General features: G+C 38.9%; 1 protein-coding gene across 2 annotated transcripts in view; it reads left to right on the top strand.

Annotated features, from left to right (window-relative positions):
- Window positions 1–20,802, top strand: part of FAM171B (family with sequence similarity 171 member B) — a 54,743-nt gene extending 33,941 nt beyond the window's left edge. For both annotated transcript variants that reach the window (XM_042440410.1, XM_042440420.1), the window contains exons 3-8: window positions 475–567; window positions 4,265–4,423; window positions 9,150–9,320; window positions 9,848–9,964; window positions 11,077–11,200; window positions 13,041–20,802. In XM_042440410.1, coding sequence (XP_042296344.1) covers window positions 475–567; window positions 4,265–4,423; window positions 9,150–9,320; window positions 9,848–9,964; window positions 11,077–11,200; window positions 13,041–14,376 — 2,000 coding nt within the window. In that variant the 3' untranslated portion in view covers window positions 14,377–20,802. The remainder of the gene's footprint in view (window positions 1–474; window positions 568–4,264; window positions 4,424–9,149; window positions 9,321–9,847; window positions 9,965–11,076; window positions 11,201–13,040) is intronic.
- The last annotated feature ends 639 nt before the right edge of the window (window positions 20,803–21,441 follow it).

Here is a 21,441-nt window from a genome sequence, read left to right as displayed (position 1 = left end):
GTCATTTTAAAGCAGGGAGCACAAGGATTTCCAATCTGCTAAACTCTGAAATAACTTTTTTTTAAAGAAAAAAAATTAAACACACACACACAAATAAAATAAAATAAATAAATAAATAAATAAATTTAGTACATACATAACACCTCAGGTATAGTCTTCTGTAGAAAAGAGTTTGTCACATTTTAGTGATATTTTAATATCACCATGAAATATTTTTAAACACTTCTTAACATATATAGAGTGAATAGAATAACTGTATAGCGATTCTGCACTTAGTTCATTAGAAGATTGTTTTAAGAAAGCAGTGGATCTCTACACGTATTCCAAATCAATATTATCAAGTATTTTTTGAGATAATACAATTTCTTTCCTTCTCTGTTGTGCTATAAATTTTACCACTCTCCCAAACTCTTATTTTTTTTCCACTTTTGCAATAATACATATATAGTAATATATTTGTTTTGTCTCCTACAGTATATTCATCAGTCACACTTTCACTGTTCCCCCAAAGCCAGGCAAATATATGGCTGTTTGATGATACAATTTTAATTACTGGAAAACTTTCTGGTAAGTAACAACAGCAAATTAACAGTAACGAAAGATTATAAAGCATTTTATATGATCATGTGTGATATCGATATGGGTGCATAACATACCAGCAGGTATTTAATTATCTAATTATGAGTGGAATGTATTTATTTGTTTATAAATAAATAAATAAATAAATAAATAAACAAACATTCATGAATCAATAAATTACTCATGAAGCACAGTCAGAACTTAGCAGTTCATAAAGATATGTATTTCTGTATATTGATTGAGGGGAGTAATAGTACCACTCTCTTCTGCTTTGAACAAGCCTCACCTGGAGTATTGTATCCAGTTCTGGGTACCACAATTCAAAAAGGACATTGACAAGCTGGAGCTTGTCCAGAGAAGGGCAACCAAAATGATGAAGGGTCTGGAAACTATGCCCAGTGAGGAGAGACTTAAGGAGCTAGTGGTTGTTGTTGATTTTTCCATGCTGATGATAGCACTGGGAACAGGTCAGAATGATGACTTCAAAGATTAATGCTTTTCCATTGTGTACCAGAGAGGAGAGATTTAAGAGGATTTAACTTATCAAATTAAATCATTACTTATTTCACAGTATTTCTTCACTTTTGTTTGAACAATGAAAATACAGTTGGCTCTTCCCTTACGCCGGGGATCCGTTCTGGACACTGCCACGTAAGGGAAAAAGCACGTAAACTTAAGTCCCATTAAAACTAATGGGGCTCATTCCTGCAGCATGCCCTATTGCTTCTTCCAGGGTATGGGAGAAGCCTTTCCAGCACGGCTTCCAGCATATGCTGGAAGCTGTGTATGGTGCACCCGCATGTGATGAGGCCTCACTGTATGTTAATTTACAAGTCATCAGAGAAGTTTACAGTATTTAAGAGCATTTAAATTTTTTTAAAAGACAGTAGTACATAATACTATATACTTATTACAATCTCAATCTTACATTAGAAAAATAGTTACAAGGTACAGTTATGATAACTTCCTGTCCAACCCCTGTCCACAAAACCCACATTTCCCTGCTGCAGCTCCCTGAACTTGGCCATTTTCACTGATGTCATCCCTCTCTATCCAGCTATAGGAACATAATTGGATGCTTCTTTGTTGAGCTCCCCAGCCTTTATCAACCAGGAAATAGTGACATTCAGGGAGCTGCAGCAAGGAAAATGTAGTTTAAGTGTGGGATTTTGGTCATTGTGTAGTCTTACCTTCACAACAATAAAAAAGTGAGTTGCAATGGTGTAAGTCTGACATACACAATCATAATTCACCAACTGAATGTCAAATTACCTATATCAGCCTGAAGATACTGACCCAGTACATTAGGAATGATGAAAAGTAAATCGTGTATACAAATGTAACAGAATTGTGCAAGTCAGTCTATATGTGGACATCTACTTTATACAATGCCTAGAACAGTTTTCCTGCCCACAATAGACACAAAGACTACACTAGAAGGCCATATGGATAAGAGGGTAATGAAAACAGGGCACCCAAATCTTTCTTGATTTTTTTAATGTGTGAAAACATTTTTTTAAACTTTCAGTTTTCATTTTTAAAAACCTCAACACTTAATAAATGTACACTGTCCTTATACTGTCTACAACTAGATCTTATTATCCACCCAGTAGGGATGTAATTCTTCCCTAGGTATCTTCCTGAAGGAGTAATTTTTGCAATTTTCTTCCTGCTGTGAGAATGTCTATTCTGCCCAAAATTTAGAAATGATAGTTTTCTTGCTTTTTCATGTTTGATTTTACATAACTCAATTTGTATAAACATGATAGAGCTATTGTTAATTTTATTAAGTCTGTGACTTTGGACTTAGCTATTATTTAAAAAGAGAGTTAAGAGAGAAATTTAGGCCTAAATCCAATTGCTAGTCTCAATTTTTTAAATAAATGAGAACTTGGCAAGTCAGCATTTACAGAAGTTCCAGCTGGTGGTTGCAATTGGGTGTTAGGATTTTTATTTTTGATATTATAAAAATCAATTTAAATAAAATTAAAGAATTAAATTTGGCAGACAATCAATGTTTAATTTTTAAAAACTGGATTTAGTTGAATCAAATCTTAAAATTTGTATACACATTACAACATACTTCTTGTTAGTTTAATTCTGAAAGAAAGATTATTGTGCTGCTTCAAGTGAAAAAGGATTATATTGTACTGCTTTAGTTCCGCAGTGCTACAAAATATGTGGTTACTAAAGCTGGTTGTGTCCTGACCCGTTCATCCTCTTAATTCATTCGCTCACACACCCCAGCATACATACAGAGTGAAATTGTTTTCTAGTTGTTCTGTTTTCTAGTTTTCTAGTTCCCTGGAAATAGGGGGAGGGGGGGAAGCTTCTGCTTTTTCAGCACAGATGAGGACAGTCTACATCAGACCAGTGGATCCTCAATACCACAGGGAGGGCTTACAAGAGGTTACCTCACCTGTTCTCCCCTTCTTTATTCCATCCCTTGCCTTCTGCAACCTGAAAAAGCAGAGCCTAGTAAAACAAGGCATAGACCACCTCAGGGAGATTGGGACAATAGAGCCAGTCTCTCTGGGGGAGAGGTTCATATGATGCTACTCTGTATTCTTCATTCTGCCAAAAAAAGAAAGAAAGAAAGAAAGAAAGAGGAAAGAAAAGAAAAAAGCAACAGTGGAGTGCCATACTAGAACCAAAGAGAGTAAACTTTCTCCCTCTCCAAGTGAAGATTCAGGATGGACACACTTCACACCTCACCCTCGCCCTTCCAGAGAAAGGGAGATCATCCCTTCACCACCCCCAGGAGTCCAGGTCACCATAGATGCCAGTTTGCAGGGGTTGGGACCACATCTGATATCTACACAACCCATGACACATGGTCCGAGGAGGAGGCTTCTCACAGATTCAACTGGCTGGACCTGAGAGCAGCTCAGGCCACATGTCCTCCAGATCTCCTAACTACCCAAGATGAGGTGATTCTTCTCAGATCTGACAACATAACTGCAAATAAACAGACCCAAATAAACAGACAGGGAGGATCCAGCTCACATTCCCTGATGGCACAGGCAGAGATCTTGGGAACAGCAGCACCTTTTATTCCTAGATGTGGAGCACCTAAAGGACTCACTGAAGTCCAAAGTGGACTGGCTCAGCCAGCCAGACTTGGAAAAAAAACCCACAGCTCTCAGAGCACAGGTGCTTTGTAAGTTCAAACGGAAAAGCAAAACTTTATTGCCTCTTTTATTGTCTCTGATCCCACTCAACTCATGGCCATGGGGTTGTGTGGCCTAACTATTTGCCTAGTCACTTCCTATATGACATTTCAAAGCAAAAATACAGACCTTATGATTCCAGCCTCATCACTTTCCTTCCCCTGCATGCTTTTTTACCATCTTTATCTCATGAAGAAGCCTGTGAGATTTCCAAGTTACCATAATGTAAGGTCACCAGATGATGTACTTTGCATTTATTTTCCTAATTGATGCTAACCTTGTTGTAGATTTATATCTGCACCACAACAATAACCAAGCTTTTGGTTTAGACTTCTTTGAAATCTAAATTAAGGTAGGAATCCTGATCACTATCCTGAGCTAGTTAATAAGTAGAAAGGAAGAGTTCTAGTGCAAGAACCTGTACCCAATTACTGTTCTTTCAATTAAGTAAATGTGTTAATGATGTGAATGGAGCATTAATACATCGTTGACTTGCCATTCTTCCTCTGTTGCAGATGCCAAATCTCAACCGAGTGTTCAGTTTCCAAAATATTTAATTAAACTTCCTATCACCCACCATATCACAAATGTGACAGCCTACTTGACAGTGCCACACCAGTTTTTGAAAGTGGACCATTTTCTCTACACAACAGGAATTCTTTTAAATAAGTCAGGTATGTTGATTTACCACCATCTCCTGAAAGTGTGTTTGTTCTGACCTAATATACTCCTAACATGCAGTTGCAACACATCTCCTTACTGTGGAGATCTAGAAATGTAATAGAGAAGATAAGTGCTCAGAGCTGCCTTGTTATTTTCCATGGCACTGCATCACATCAGTATGCCCTGTGGAAAACACACATTCCACACTGTTGTTGTTGTTGCTTTTCATACTGATAATTTTGCAGTGTTCCTTGAAGCAGTTTCTGACCTATGGTAAGGTTTGGCTTAGGATCACCAAAAGTCTAAAACAACTTGAAGGCACACAACAATAACAACATATGTCAACACTTTAATTTCACTGTGTGAATCCTTTCCTGCATTTCTTTAGGTAACTCAGAATACCCAAATGCCTGATGTACAGCTAAGTTGTATAATTTTAGTAATGCCGAATTGGCTTGATATGGAGATGTCAAATACTAGGGAAGACATCTGAGGGGGAGTGACTGAGACCAGGATAAGGATTGGTGGAACTGAGAGATCCTTAAGATCATCAGCCTCTTATGAGGAAATACATTTCTTGAGCTAGGGAATAGGGCCTCTCCATTGCTATCTATTTGATTGGTTTTGAATGACACTTTCATTTAATTTCAGAATTTCATTTTGTTTGGCCTCAGGTCCATTGTACAAATGCTTACAAATTCAAGCACCCCAAGTAAAGCATGTTAAGAAGGAGAAATAATGCTAGTGTAGAACACTCTATTCTAAATCAATGCTGCTCTCATAAAAAATTTAAAACCTTTCTCCCATTTCTTAAATCACTCTGCATGCCAGTTTCCAAAGACTTATGAATTCATTAATTAATGAGCAGTAGTCATATGTTCACTAAATATGCATTCATGTTGTCTCTTAGAATGGTGGTGTATCTAGGTTTGCTCAAATGTGACTGACCATTATTTCCTCTTTCCCATGGACAAGAAAGGATTTGAACATACTGAGACACATAAATGAATAATGTATGTCTACACCTTTTGCATTTGAAAAATGAGCCAACAAAGCAGCTTTCTATTTTCTCCTTGACTCCCCTGAAATCTCTCTGATGTGTTGTGTTACATTATTTATGTATTCTCCAGAAAACAGGTTCTATCCTAGGGGCAGGTAGAAGCTAATTGATACATGATATTTGACAGTTTTCTTATGACCCACAGCTAACTGTCTGAAAATCTTATGAAGGATTTGAATTCTTCATAATTTTGTTTCTGTCTTTTCCTTGGTAGTTTTTCTCTTTCTTTCTCTCTGGCCTGTTACAGACTGCCAAAATAAAGCTGCTTCAGGTCTCTTTGGAGGTATGCTATTTAAATGATGCATGGGTCCCAAGAGTCCGGAGGTCGCACCAAAAGCTGCACTCCGGTGCTTAGGAATGGAGTGTGGCTTTGGCGCGACCTCCGGACTCTTAGGACCCATGAATCATTTAAATAGCATACCTCCAAAGAGACCTGAAGCAGCTTTATTTTGGCAGTCTGTAACAAGCCTCTGTCTCTGCAGTCTGTACAAGAATTAGCCATTTGAACAAGTGTTGCGAGTTTCTACAAAAATAGCAAAACAAATGCTACAACGTGCAGCATGGCAACATAAATCTTATAGTTTTCACAGTCTTTTCTTTTTAATGAAATGCAAACATTTGTATTTTTGTGGTTAAGTGTAGAAACTTGGAATATATATGTATATATTGAAAATCAATTATAGGCTTACTTCATAGTTATTGTGTAGTTCATTTTTCATTTATATCCCATCTTTCCCCAAGGGATAGAATATAAAGTAACTTAGTTTTAAAATTCAAAGTCATCGCCATGTTATGAGACTAACTGAAAAAAAGAAATTGGTAGCATGAACTTTTGTAGACGTAAGTCTACTTCCAAATGCAGCTGAGGAAATGTAGGGTCATGTCTAGGAAAGCTCATGCTACTAACTTCTGTCTTTCAGTTAGTTTCAAAGGTGCTGCAAGATCCCTTTGCATATTAATTTTAAAAGTTTCTATAAAACACAGTAGAAGGAATGTGCAAAAAAGGTAAAGGTTTCCCCTTTGACAAGGTTGTCAAGTTATGTCCGACTGTACGGGGTGGTTCTCATCTCCGTTACTAAGCCGAAGAGCCAGAGTTGTCTGAGGACTGATCTGGTGGTCATGTGGCCAACATGACTACACAGACTGCTATTACCTTCCCACCGAAGTTGTACCTGTTTATCTACTTGCATTTTTACATGCTTTCAAACTGCTAGGTTGGCAGAAGCTGGGACTAGTGATGGGAGGTCACTCCATGACACGGCACTTGGGTCTCCAACTGCCGATCTGCTGACCTTGCAATAGTCAGAGTTGGTATCTTAAGCAATTGTACCATTAAAGCACCAAATAAAAACAGTTTAATATGTAAAACACTCTAAGTACTAATGGAATTTCCACCTCCTTCATGCGCATCACATGCAGGGATATAATTTGGAGGGAAATCAGCTGTGGGATCAGGTTTAAGCCCCCACCCCTCCTCCCAGGTGTGAGAAATCAGGTCAGTCCAGATCAGGTCCCCCACACAACTATTAATGAGTAAATAGAAAATAACTACCTGACACATGTAACATTGCCTTGTTAATAGTGCGTGCAATTTAATGTATGCAATTTAACTAGCTTGCAGTGTAACCCTGTGCATTGAGCCTTCTGAATTCAATTCTGTATCTTGTTCACTGTGGTGCTAATTATGAAGTTACTTTACAATGCGTGTTAAAATACAAGTACAGGAATACAGATACTGTATTCTGTGCATGGATTTTGTATAGTATTTGTACAGTTTTATCCAGACAAATATATACTTTTTAATTGCACATGGGAAGGGGCTGTCCATCAGTGCTTGTAGTATTTCATTGACTAGAATAACAGTCTGACTCACTTCTCTAAGGCAGCTTCTTAGTCTGTAAAAAAAAATGTACTTTTTTTTAAAATGCAATACCTTGGGATTATTAATTTTGCTTTTACTTCTGTACCATTTGATTATTAACAAGATGCATTTTAGGTACTTGTTTTGATGCCTTTGACCCCATCTAGTGGCGTACTTCTGTATTGCAGTCACTAATAATGACTATTGAAATCGAACTTGAATAGAGACATGTTGACAAAGTTATTTTCATGTTGATAATGTTGGTATGGTGGTTCTTGCCCCAGTCCAGTTCATTTGTTTGTTGTAATGCGGCTACAGAAAAGAATGCCTGTTTCAGCCATACCTGCTAGAAGATACCTTCCAGATGTTTTGAACTACAATTTCCATCATCCTAACTAGCTGGGGAGGATGTGGTTGATATCCATCATTCTTGGGGGTGGTGCCAGATCAGGGAAAGTGTTGCTGTTGTTGTTGTTTTTTAAAAAATAAGTATATTAAGAATTTTGTGGATATAGGGTGAGTCTTCCTTATCCGGAATTCCAAAATCTAATATATTCCAAAATCCAAAATGGTTCATATGTGCGGCTGAGATAGCGACACATTTGCTTTCTGATAGTTGAACGTGCACAAACTTTGTTTCATGCACAACATTGTTTAAAATACAGTTGGCCCTTCTTGTACACGGATTTTTTATACACGGATTCAAGCATACACGGTTTGAAAATGTTCCAAAAAAGTATAAATTTACCTTGATTTTCCATTTTTTATAAGGGACACCATTTTACTATCTCATTATATTTAATGGGACTTGAGCATACACGGATTTTGTTATACACGGGGGATCTTGGAACCAAACCCCAGCGTATAACAAGGGTCCACTGTATTATGTACAGTGGTGCCTCGGGTTACGAAATTAATTCGTTCCGCCATTCCTTTCGTAACCCGAAAATTTCGTAACCCGAAACACTTTTCCGTTAGCACTGGAAAGCCTATAGCTGCACTTTGCAGCATTTGAATTTCGCGCCGAAATGAATTTCGTAACCCGAAAAATATTTCGTAACCCGAAACAGTTTTTGCCAATCCAACTTTTTCGTATCCCGGAAATTTCGTAACCCGATCATTTCGTATCCCGAGGCACCACTGTATAAAATTACCTGTATGTATAAGCTATATGCGAAACATAAATAAATGTCATGTAACATGTTTAGACTTGGGGCCCTTCTTCAGGATATCTCATTATGTACTGTATATGCAAATATTCCAACATGTGAAAAACTCCAAAATCCAAAACACCTCTGGTCCCAAGCATTTCAGATCAGGGAGACTCAACCAGTATGTTAATTCTGGTGCTGAAGAAGGCTTCTGTAATCAGTTTACTGAAAAAATGTTTTAATAAATAGTCATGAAATTGTATAGTTTTGCTATGGAGAGTACAAGGCAGAAGTACACTGCATTTTTTTTTAAAAAAAAAGAACCACATGCATTGATGTATAAATACATTTGTTATTCACCACTTAAATTGTAAATAAAATAAAATAAAAGCAAGCAGTTGACAATACGTATTCATATCTGTGCAAAAAGCTTTTATCTCCATTCTGGGAAAAGTAATGGGATTTTCTGGTTCAGTTTGAAAACTTATAAAATACAGTTTGACTGTAAAACACAGGAGGATGGAAGAAATATGTATATGAATTGTGGTAACAAGAGTGCTATTAAGCTATTCCAGAAATATTATGTCTACATGCCATATATGTTTCTGCTGTTCAATCATTATTACTTTTACTAAAAAAAATCTTTTCAAAAAATGTACTTTTAGGTTTCAAGAGTATTGAATTATCCCCTCTTGCTGCAATATGTGTAAACCTATTTTCGGCTGGGAAAGAACTGAATGTGGATGGTCCCATTCATATTATGTTGCCTCTTCTGCCTACGAGTGCTGCAAAAGCAGGGGATCCTATCCCAGCATGGACCTTTGACATGAAAAATGGTAAATGTTCTCTGTCCTTTATTATTACCAAAGTCAATGATGCACAGTCACATTAGGATTTCCTTTAGCAGTTAGTCTGGCTTTGCAGATTGGGACTTTTTTCAGGTTAGCTAGATGATTCCTGATTAGCTCCCTGTCAATCTTGATTTGCAGTCCAGACTTCTTGCCAGTGTCTATGCTGCTGCTTGGGAACATATTGGACTCTTTTTGGGGGGGAAAGGGAAGCAAAATAAATGTTGAATAGTTCTGCTTTTTTGTTGTGATCTGTTAGCATTTTGCCTTCTGTATTGAACAGCAGCCCTATTGTCTCCTTGGTCATTCTCTTGCCTTGAACGTACTTGAAAAACCCTAAGGCAAGAACTAAGAAAAAACAGAAATCTGAGCAAAATGTGTTCGTCCTGACCCTATAAGAAGATCATCCACACATCAGTGGGGAGTATAATTCTGTGTTGTGATACTTATGGTGTGAGTTAAAGTACTTTGCCCTTCTAAAGCAAAGGATTGCGTGGTTTGTTTTTTCTCCCCAGGTGCTTGGGTAAATCGTGGCGTAGGCATGGTAAAAGATGCCGGTGATCATTTAGTATGGACATACACAGCTTCAAGTCTGGGCTACTGGATAGCAGCTCCACTGCCTGGAGCTAGAGGTATGATATGGAATCACAAAATGATTTTGAGTGTGTCTTAGTTGCTGTTGTTTTTGGGGAATTTATTGCATTTAATGTGTAGGTCAGGACTGGGAAGAATAGCTCACTCTCAACTTTCATTGGGAGTACAGCCTCAGTTTCCTGCTCCTTTTTGGTCTTTTAAAATGCAGTAAATTCCATTAAAACGTAATAAAATGTTTGCATGATAAAATGGAGACTCACAGCATTTCACTTTTTGGGAATTTGGTGTGTGGACAGGGTTAGGTACTAAAAGCATAGGAAGACTGGCATGAATTGCTTGGGGCCTGTTGGATAACATTAAAAGATACATAGACATCATGGCATCCTCCAGTTGTTTTGAACTATCACTCCCTTCATTTTTGGCCATTGGATAAAATTGCCACAGCTGATGATAGTACTAGCCCAACATCTCTAGAAGTTACCAGGTTTCTTATGTCTGTCATATCAAACAATTTCTGTAACAGAGCAGATATAAACTGTGAATATTCTCTCCATCTGAATATGCCATTGCAATTTCATTTGATGTGGGCCATGCAGCACTCTTTCTGAATTATTATTATTATTATTATTATTATTATTATTATTATTATTATATCCAGTTACAAGAGCCCAACCAAGGCATTGTTGAAATGACTTAGGTAATTAAGGGAGCAGGTCCATGCTGTAAAGTCCTTGCCCAATAATATGCACTTGTAGTCTTTCTCTTCTTGGTATCATCATGTATTGCAAGAATATCTCAGAGAAGGCCTGTACACCTGTGGACATGTAGGCCTATGGGATAGTCCAAACTTACTTTTTAGGACTATTAATGTTGCATACATGCATGCCAAGATTGGATGTGGGGGTGACATAGGCAACATCAGGAAGGAAGTCAGTGTTGTATGGCTTCATTTGTGTGTTCACTGGAGACCTTGCAAAAATGCCTGAATAGGGTTAAAATGCCATGGATGAACAGAATCAGATGAGAAGACACTGCATTTTTTAAAATCATTATGCATGTAAGAGAGAGATGGGAACATGGTTGTTTCTTGTGCAATAACATATTTTGTACTCCTCTCTCCCCGCCCCCTCTCATATAATGAAAAATGTAGACTCCATCATCACCACAGTTGCCCAGGATATATCTGCATACCACACAGTGTTCCTCACAGCCATATTGGGAGGCACCATTGTTATTATCATTGGGTTCTTTGCTGTTCTCCTTTGCTACTGCAGGTAAGGTGGTACTGATGTGCATTTATGGCAGAAGTAATAGGATGTGTTTGGCTCTAAATGACTGGAGTCTTGGTTGCTGCTCAGTTTTGTTTTGTTGTTGAAGGTATTTAAACATATGTACAATACATGTGTGTGTGTTGTGTGCCTTCAAGTCATTTTCGACTTATAACAACCCTAAAGCAATCCTATCATGAGGTTTTCTTGGCACGATTTCCTCAGAGGATAGTTTTTTGTGGGTTTTTCGGGCTATGTCGTCATGTTCTGGAAGAATTTATTCCTGACGTTTCACCTTCATCTGTGGCTGGCATCTTCAGAAGTTGGTGGCATGGAAGTGAGTGCAGTGTGTGTGTGTGTGTATGAGAGAGAGATGCTTAGTTGGGAGGAAATGACTTACATGTTAATCTCAAGGTGGGAGGCCTTACCATTCAACAACAGACCAATAAACAGATTAGCATGTAAATCACTTCCTCCCAACCAAGGGTCACACAGTACATACACTCCACTCACTTCCATGCCACTAACTGTTGAAGATGCCAGTCACAGATGAAGGCAAAATGTCAGAGATAAATTCTTCCAGAATACAAGCACATAGCCTGAAAACCCCACAAAAAGCTATGGATGCTGGCCATAAAAGCCTTCAACTTCACATTGTTCAGAGGATGTTTGTCATTGCCTTCCTTTGAGGCGGAGAGCATGTGACTTTCCTAGGCTCAACTAGTGGATTTCATGGCTGAGTGGGGAATCGAAACCTGGTCTCCATAGTCCAACACTCAAACCTCTACACCATGCTGACTTGCAAGATATTTAAACACATGTAGAAGGATAACAGTATTGGTGACAATGAGTCACAATGACTATATGTTACCCAGAGTTAGAAAAACTTACTTTTTTGAACTATGCTGGTAGACCATCCCCAGCCAGCATGGTCGATAGCTGTACTACCTAGGGGAGTCTAGAATCCAAACAGTAACTTTCCCGGGCTCTAATATTACCTCCAGCATCATAGGGACAATACCTCTCAATACCAGTTGCAGGGAAACAAGAGCAAGAGGGTGTTGTTGGAATCATATTCTTCTTGTGGACTTCTCATTGGACATCTGATGGACTGTAGCAAGAAACAAGGTGTGTGGACCAAATATCATCCTGCCCCAGCTCATGTTATGCTTAATAGTTCTAAATCTAATTTTTTCCATTATGTTTAATTTGTTAAGATATCTGTTAAATGAGCAAAAGAAATATACTCCCACCACCTTTCTCACTCACACACATCCTTTGATAAAATCCCAAACAAAACAGATGCTTTATAGAGCTATGATAATAAATAATAAATAATAAAATTTTTATTTATATCCCGCCCTTCCCACGATCAGGGCGGCTTACAACAGGTTAAAAACAGCACAACAATACAACAATTAAAATACGTAACAGTAAAAAGCAGCAAAAAGCCCCATAGCCCAACCTCTTGGCCACGGAAGAGGAGGGAGGCCCACAGGGTTTTATTCGGGGAATGCCTGCTGGAACAGGAAGGTTTTTAGGTCCTTCCTGAATTGGGCCAGGGTGGTAGACGAGCGGAGCTCAGTGGGCAGCGTGTTCCAAAGGGCTGGGGCAGCCGTGGAAAATGTCCTCCGTGTCGTGGAGGCTAACCTAGCCCCAGGCACCTTCAGTAGCTGCTACTACAAGACAGCTTACATTTTATTTATTTGTTTATTTATTGGATTTATATTGCGTGTTTTTCCAAAAATGGGATTAGTTTTATTACATTTGATCCATAGTGAGGATTGGGGTGATGTATATGGTGCACCTTCAGCATTCTTACTATTTTCTTTCCCTTCTTTCTTAGGGATAAGTGTAGTCATTCAAGAAGGAGAAGGAAAAATACAACTAAATTGGATATCTTAAGAAAGGACCAGACAACATCCACATCTCACATAAACCACCTTGGGATTGCCAAGGTGACACTAAAACCAGATGACAAATCTCAGTTGTATTCATCCAGAATAGCATCCTACAGCCCTCAGAGAGGGATATCAGCAGAAGCGGGAGATAGAAAAGCCAATGACAATTTTAAAATCTACACAGAGGATTCTTCGTACCAGTCATCCAGCAAGAATACTCATTGTAGGACCTCACCCCAGTCCTTGGAACCTACCATGGCAGTGAGGCATTTACTACCAACCAAGCACACCAATGGAAGTGTTTCACCTTCTAGGGACATGCAAGAACAGAACCAATATCTCCCAATGAATGAGGAAATGTATGGGCTTTCAGTCCTCCCAGAACAATTAATGCATATTTATAGTCAACCTATTGCCATCCTTCAGACTGCTGATCTTTTCCATCCCCAAGAGCAGTTACATGCTGGCAAGTCAGCTACTTTGCCAAGGAAAGGACAGTTGATCTATAGCCCAATGATGGAGCCCATGAATCGAGAAGGTTACACTCAGACATTACCCAAAATGCCAGTACATTCTCATCTACAGGTGCCAACTTCCAGAGATGAAACAGCTGCTTTAGATAGGCAACAAGGCCTGTCTCCTCAAGCTGCAAATTGGGGCCGTTACACAAATAGCTTACTGGAATCCGTTTCTGTCCCAGGAACATTAAATGAAGCTGTGGTAATGACACCATTTTCATCAGAGCTTCAAGGAATTTCAGAGCAAACCCTACTGGAACTTTCAAAAGGAAAACAGTCTCCACACCCCAGAGCATGGTTTGTGTCACTGGATGGCAAACCAATAGCTCAAGTGAGGCATTCATTCATTGATCTCAAGAAGGGTAGGAAGACGGAGAGTAATGATACTAGCTTGGACTCTGGAGTGGATATGAATGAACATAATCTCAGTCGGAAACTGGAGAGAGAGAAAACTTTTATTAAAAGCATGCAGCATTCCAAGATCCTTTACTTGGAAGACTTGGATCTGAGTAGCAGTGAAAGCGGGACTACAGTTTGCACACCTGAGGATCAGACTGTGAAGCATATGCCAGATGGAGGGAGTGATCCAGGCCTAGGACAGCAAACAGAAGAGATGCCCATGAAGAAGGACACCGCGGAAGAAGAGCCTGAAGCCAGCCCTCCTCCTGCTAAGAAACGGGGAAGGCCGCCACTGAATAAGAGAGACAGCAAAACCAATATCCGGAAGAAGAGAGAGGATAGTCCACTGATTCCAATAAACTAAAATTACAACTCTCTGTGACTTTTGATCTGTATGGTATCCTGTGGACTTTCCTCCACTCTTTGCTTCTACTTTGTACACTTGCAGTGTTCACTTTAAAGGGCCAACCAAAATTGGATAAAATAAAAATTCCTATAAAAGGGAGAACAAATTACACCTTTAAGAGCATGGTAGGGATTTTCTTGGAAACCAGCTCTTGTTGCTGTCAGAAGTTATTTTGAGCAGGGCTTTTTTTAAAAGAAAGAAAAAAAGAAAGAGCAGTTTTTCTGGGTTAACATCTATGGGCAGCATGTGTATCCTTTAGAAGAAGCCGGATCGTATCCTTCCTTACCTGCTCTGATGTCTGGGAAAGAGGACGCACTGCTGAAACCATGTTACATTATCAAGGGGAAGAATACAGAGGAGATAGCACGAATTTTAAAAAAGATTTTTACAACTAGAGTTTGATATTTACCTTATGTTGTTTGATGAAGATGTCAGGATATGTAACAAGATAGAAGCTGCCACTTTTCACCTGAAAGGAACACTTTTCTTTGGCATCTTGTATAGCATTCTCATTCTCTGTGTATCATTCAGGAGTAGGGGGGAATCAGGGACTTGTTACACAGATAATCTTATTAAATGTGCAGGTGTCCGTTTTTCATGTGCTATTCCAGTATGTATTGAGCCAAATTGTGCTCCACTTTTAGGAGAATTAGATTTGCACTGATACATTTAGGGCAGACCTGGCCCTCCATGTCCAAGATACATATTATTCGTAAATGTGGCCAAAAGGATGGCATTGTAGAAAACATTTCCTCTGGAAACAGTGCCCTGTACTACTTCATAGCCTTAAAAGAAAGAGTGATAGTGAAGCAATTTGAACATGTGCCTCCTTTTTTTGCTAGCTTTGGCACTCGTCTTAAGTCCATTGTTGCTTATGAAATGTTCCATTGGAAATCTGTTGGACAGAACTGTGATCTGAGTAAATGTAGCCATATCCAAAAGTTACTTTTTACATGGCCAGGTTGGCCTCATGGGGCTAATTTTGTAGTGTGCTCTTTTCCTAATCTGGTGTCAAGCCCATTCAGAGGGCAAAATAAAGGTGATGGGCCATTGTTCAGGAGTAGAGCATATAAACTGAATGCAGAAGATCCCAGTTTGAGTACTTGGGAGCTTCTAGTAAAGCTTGGGGAGATCTTGATCTGAATCCTTGAAAAGTCACAACCAGTCAGTTCAGACAAACCTTTCTCAGCCTTGTGCTCTCAAGACTGCAGCTTCTGTTATGTCCAGCCAGCATGCCCTGTAATGAGAGATTATGGGATTTGTGAACCAACTTTATCTGGTGAACAAGGTTTGGGACAGTGTCAGACCTGATGGACCATTTGACTGGTTGAAGTCCTCTCCCTGTGAATAGGTGTTCCTTATGGTAAAGAACAGATCCTGTAGAGAACTCATCTTGAGCTTGTCTGGTCTGTTCTGTCCCTGACACCACAATCCTAACACATGTAGCTGAAAAGAGGTTCAGTTGATTCCAGTGGCAACTGCTGCTTCATCAGTTTTGCAAAGATTAAGACCCAAGGGTCCAAACAGACTAATATGAGATCAGGAGTTGCCTTGCCATTCATGTGTACCTTTGTAGTGTAAATGTCAATGGTGTCAGTAATCTGAATAGTGGTAATATTTAACTTCCCATGTTTCAGATGGTGGCATAGAATGAAGTTGGAGAACATATGCCCTTCCGGATGTTGCTGAATTCCTGCACCCAGCATACTTCACATTTCACCAGGCTACCTGGGAGTGATGGGAACTGGAGTTCAGTAACAAAGCATTACAGTTTCCCCAATCCTGGCACTGAACTTCATTCTCTTTCATTTGGTGTCTTTCAAATGTTGAAAAATTACACTAGGAAGGCAGAGGTGGATGCAGTGAGTACAGTTGTGAAATTGCAGGGACTAAGGGATCTACACTGTATGGCCAGGTTCTGCTAAAAATTGGCATGAAACCGAGGGGATAGGTTTCTTCTGAGTCTACTCCTACAAACAAGTTGGTGTGTTTTCTACAAATCATGACAGAAGTATGCTTCCCCAACTGGATTACCATTCAAATTATGTATGTCTGTATGCACCCTGTGTGTGTCCTGATCTAATCTGTGCACTATGAATATGTTCAGGGACTACCTATTGGCACTTCTGAATTATGAGATAGGTAAGCTGTGAGTCTGGCCTATAGGACAACAGCCATTCTTGGAGTAGAATTTATTGTAGAGTTGAAAACAGTTACCAAAAGAAATGATTGCATGAAATGAAACTAAATATATATCTGTATAATCATGAAAGTTCATAAAGGCACATCTACAGTTTTCAATATTCATTTAGTCATTCATGGCTTTGGCTAACAAGAAAAAAGATTTACCTAAAAGAAGTATTTTGTGCTTTCTTGCTGAAATATTTCAGAGCATTTTAAATTTTGCAATATAATTAAGACAGCATGGACAACAATTTCTAAGTACATCTTATTGAATTTGATTATATTGATTCTGCTTTCTCTTTTCAGAACAATTGTCTAGAATCAAGGCACCAAAATGTCTTAGGCAAGCCTTTAAAAAAATCAGGAAGTGTTCCTGTTGTTAAAAAGTCCTGTTCTGGGCCTAAAGATAATCCATTGGAGTAGGGGCAAAAACATAACAAAAGTGTGTCCTGCTGTTTAGAGGTCATTAAGGGCATTTTGAAGCGAAGGAGATAAGGGATGGATGGCAGCCATCTAAGGTCTCCTGGTGGCCTAAAGTGCCCTCTTAGCCTCCCACAATTGCACGCCCCTGGAACATTTGCCATGCTGTTTTTGCTTCCAGCTAGATTATAATCTTTTAGGAATAGATTCTTATTTTCATTTATTTTTGGTCCTTTGAAGGTTGCCAGCCCATGTACATAGACGTGGGAGTGAGTCCCATTGAACAGTAGCTCTTACTCCTGAGTAAATATGCAGAGGGATTGCTGTCAATTACCATCATTTTTCAAGTTAAAACTATTTTGTCATACTGTGATATTTAAATGGAGACATAAAAATAGGGCACTGTGGTATGCAGTCCCAAACATCCAGGATGCAAATGGTTGCCTCTTTTCACTTTTTAAGAACATTTTTTTCTGATCATTTTTTAAGATCATGGATGATGATGATGATGATAATGATGATGATGATATTGATTATTATTACGTATTACTACTACTCAAAATGTGTTTTGTATTCTGAGGAGGTTATCAGGAAATCAGTACAAACTAGTAAAGATTTGATTTTTTTTCTAATAAAATTATCTGAAAAAGCAACAAACATTTTCTGTTAGCCAAAAAGGATTGCTGTGAAACACTGAATTAATTTTTCTTGGTGGGAGGGGGAACATATACATTTGTTTCATTCTTGGAATGTTGCATGTAAGTAATGTATAAAATTCCATTTACTATTAACTTAAAAAAACAAAACCCCAAAATAAAATTGTAACTCATAAAGAAGATTTTCCTTCCAAGGGGGGGGGGGGAATATTCTGGTGGACTTCTTGCTTACATGCAGTCCCTCAGGGATAAACTGGAGTGGAAGGTAGTGCACTTGCCGAGAACTTTTTCTGTGCTTGGCTTATTCTTATTCAACCAAGACAACACAAATCCAAAGTAAGTACAGTATGTTAAATGCATGTACTTAAGGAGCATAACACTGGGCTGGAAAAAGAAGACAGGCTCTATCCTGGATTTTCTGAAAGTGGATCAAAACCCCACTGCGGCTGCTCCCAAGGTGGGCTGAACACCCACAGGCAGTCTGCGCCATGCAACGTCAAGCAGTTATATTTTTTGTTGCCTCCCCACCATGCATTCACACCATTACACAAGCACACCATGTGTGACCTCCAGTTACCACCCTCTTCCCGCTCACATGCCATTCCATTGGATGACTGCCCGTATGTGTAATGCACCACTTGTACAGTGCATTAGTGCATCAGTGTGTGAGTGATACATTGGCAAAACACAATCATTGAGCCTCTGTCACCCCATGTCCCCCTGTTGGATTGTCTGGTTAGTATATGTTGTAATTAAATCCATTGCATTATTAGCGATCACATTTTTGCTTTGCCGCAGTCCTGTACTGGTGCCAGACTGATGCCAGTGCGATGATGCACATTTTTTGCCTTGAGTTGGGAGTATCCCAGCTTCTTTTTGCTCCAGTTTTTAGCCACAGAGTGCAGCTTTCTTTTGCTTCCCACCCAGTTTCACCTTGTGCGTTGTCTAAACACCCCACTTTCAAAATGGCCAGAAGCCGCTTTATTTGGTCAGTGCGGAGTACCCCTTAGTCTAGATGAGAATTCTCTTTTAGAGTTTGGGACAGCATTAACTGACTGATTAGAAAGAGGAAGTTCATAACCCATTTCCCAATTCTTGAGTTTGATCCTACAGTGCTAGCATACCCAAAGGTTGCTGTTGGATTATGCCAAGCTAGTTTATACATTTAAAGCACACTGTGTATTCCATGCATATTTAATTAGAGAACAGAGTTTGGAAAGTTACTTTTAAAAATGGCTGTAATGATATGTGACCCAAAGCATAATTCCCCCACTGCTCAATTGTAAATGGTATAACATGTTCTCATATTAATTCATCTTAAAAATAACTGTCCAAGCCCTGCTACACAGTAACTCCAATTGGGTATACTAGGAGGAATTTAGCAATCTTGTGTCAGCAGGAGGTTTCTGATCTGGTATACAGTAGAGCCTTTCCTCTAGCCAAATAAGACAGCAAGATTAACATTTTAACCTCATCCTAAGCACAGTTTTGTGGGGGCGGAATACAGTGACTTAAGTGGAATGTAATGTTAGGATTGCAGCCCTGGAAAATGATAGTTTTCCCTGCAAAATGTATGACATTTTGAACTTAATTGGTTTCAGTTGCACTGAACATTGTAAACATTTGGCTTACTCAAATATTTTTCAACAAAGGAAACTCTGGCATTTAAACTTTGCAGTTTTATATTTTTAAGGGCATTAAAAGCGTTATTGGTGGTATAGCTGATGCCATCCCAGTACTTTATATCCCATCATTTCATAACCAATGTTTCTGAAATACTTTCAATTTTACGGTTTTGAAATTTTATACCAAAAAGTTTTGACAATTGAAAGTTTGAAGTCACTTTGAAGATTTGAAAGATTTGTCAATTGTTTATATATTTTCCATTTGGTGACACACTATCCTCAGTGTAACTCTAGAGCACAACCGTTTATTGTACATCAGCAAATACAGAATCTTTGTACCAAAAAAAAAAAAAAAAAAAAACCTCCTATTTTTACATGTTAGTGGTTTGATTCTGAAGTCTTTCTCTTCTGTGCATGCTAACAGTGCAGTCCTATATATGTATACTGAGAAGAACATTCTTTTCAGACCAATTGGGACTTATTTCCCACATAAATGTATAGGACTTTAACCCAAGATCACAAACTGCATAAGACCCCAGTTCTGAAAAGTGCAGTTGTTGGGAACTGAGTCTAGAACTGGCCACTACTGGAGCTGTGTTGCAGGCATTGAAAGCTGCAGTACTTTTGATCATCCAACTGTTTTGCATTTCAGCTCCCAGAAGCCTCTGTCAGCATGGCCAATGATGGCTGGTTCTGGGAGATGTAACAACAACAACTCATCTCCCAAACCTGGCCATTATTGGCCATACTGGCAGAGGCTTGTTGTTGTTGTTGTTGTTGTTCATTGTTTCTTAACTGCCTCTATGGCATTGGTGGCCATTTTAACAAACCCATGCCTGATTCAGCCACATTTGGGCTGTGCTTCTCCATACTTGGAAGAGTTAATCTGAGGAACAATTCCCAGAGTACCCCACTCAACATTAACACTGGCCATACTAAATGGGATTCTGGAAGCTGTAATCCAAAACAGTAACCTTTTCAAAGCTCCATTCATTACACTGCTATCCAGCAACACTTACCTGTAACAGGTGGCACTTCTTTTCAACTCTTTCTGCTTAGTAGTAATAGCCCGAAGCTTGTGTGTAGATGTGTCCACCCTCACACATGAACAACCATTGCTAATGATACTAAATGTTATGTTTGTAGTACTGGATATTATGAGAAGAACAGGAAGAGTAAGGCAAAGCTGCTGTTTTCAACATTAAGAAACAGCGCCTGTTAAAGCTAGTTCAAGTCCAAGTGATCCCAAGACAGTACTGGTTGACACTTGTTAATGTTAAGCTGTAAATATGGGCAACAAAGCACACCATGGTCACACACTTGAATTTTCATTTGTTTTCTGAGATTTTGTAACCCCCCTTTTAAGAAAAGGTTTCTACATTTTTCTATTCAGTCTGGGGTGGCTTTTCATGTTTGTGTAACTACTGTAGTACTAATGGATCTATTGCTATAGTGTTATCTTCAGATTTATAAAATGTCAAAAGAGCTCATGAATATAATAAAAGTAATTTTAAAAACTTAATGGGTTCCTGTGATTCCTGAACTTTTCATTAACCAATTCCTAGATTGCTGTACCTCATTGTGCTTTGTTTAGTGATAGGCTGTCGCGCGGAATGCAAATAGGATTTGGTCACTTAACACTATACACAAATACATGCTTACATGGAAATAACACTTAAGTTCATTGGGGTTTCTTCCAAGCATGCATGCATAAGACTACAAGCTTCAGCTATTTATATTTGTAACGTCGTTTATAGGTTAGAAACACCCTTGAGTCTATTCTACAGGAGCCCAGTTGATCATTTCTTTACTGATATTACAAGAAGGGACTACAGTTTCCTTGGAATTCAGGAACGGAAGAAGTTGTTCCTCTGATCAAATGTATGCAAGTGGCTGAATGTGCCAGTACATGTTGATGATGAAATTGCTGGATTCTCTTCACAACACACACCCCACTTCAAATTAAAATCTACAGTGCAGATGTTGGTAACCATTAATGTGTCCTGGCTGCAGTTTTCCTACCATGTACAAGCAAAAAAGCTGGACAGTTTCACAATTCTGTAGCAGAACTATCTCTACATCTGTACCCCCACATAGTGCAGTGGAGGAACATGGTAATGTCAAGTGACCCTGAAATA

This window comes from Sceloporus undulatus, chromosome 1 (genome assembly GCF_019175285.1).
Source record: "Sceloporus undulatus isolate JIND9_A2432 ecotype Alabama chromosome 1, SceUnd_v1.1, whole genome shotgun sequence".
In the NCBI taxonomy this organism is placed as follows: Eukaryota; Metazoa; Chordata; class Lepidosauria; order Squamata; family Phrynosomatidae; genus Sceloporus; species Sceloporus undulatus.
Note: the sequence above shows the minus strand (reverse complement) of the source record. Positions and strands in the feature narration are given on the sequence as shown.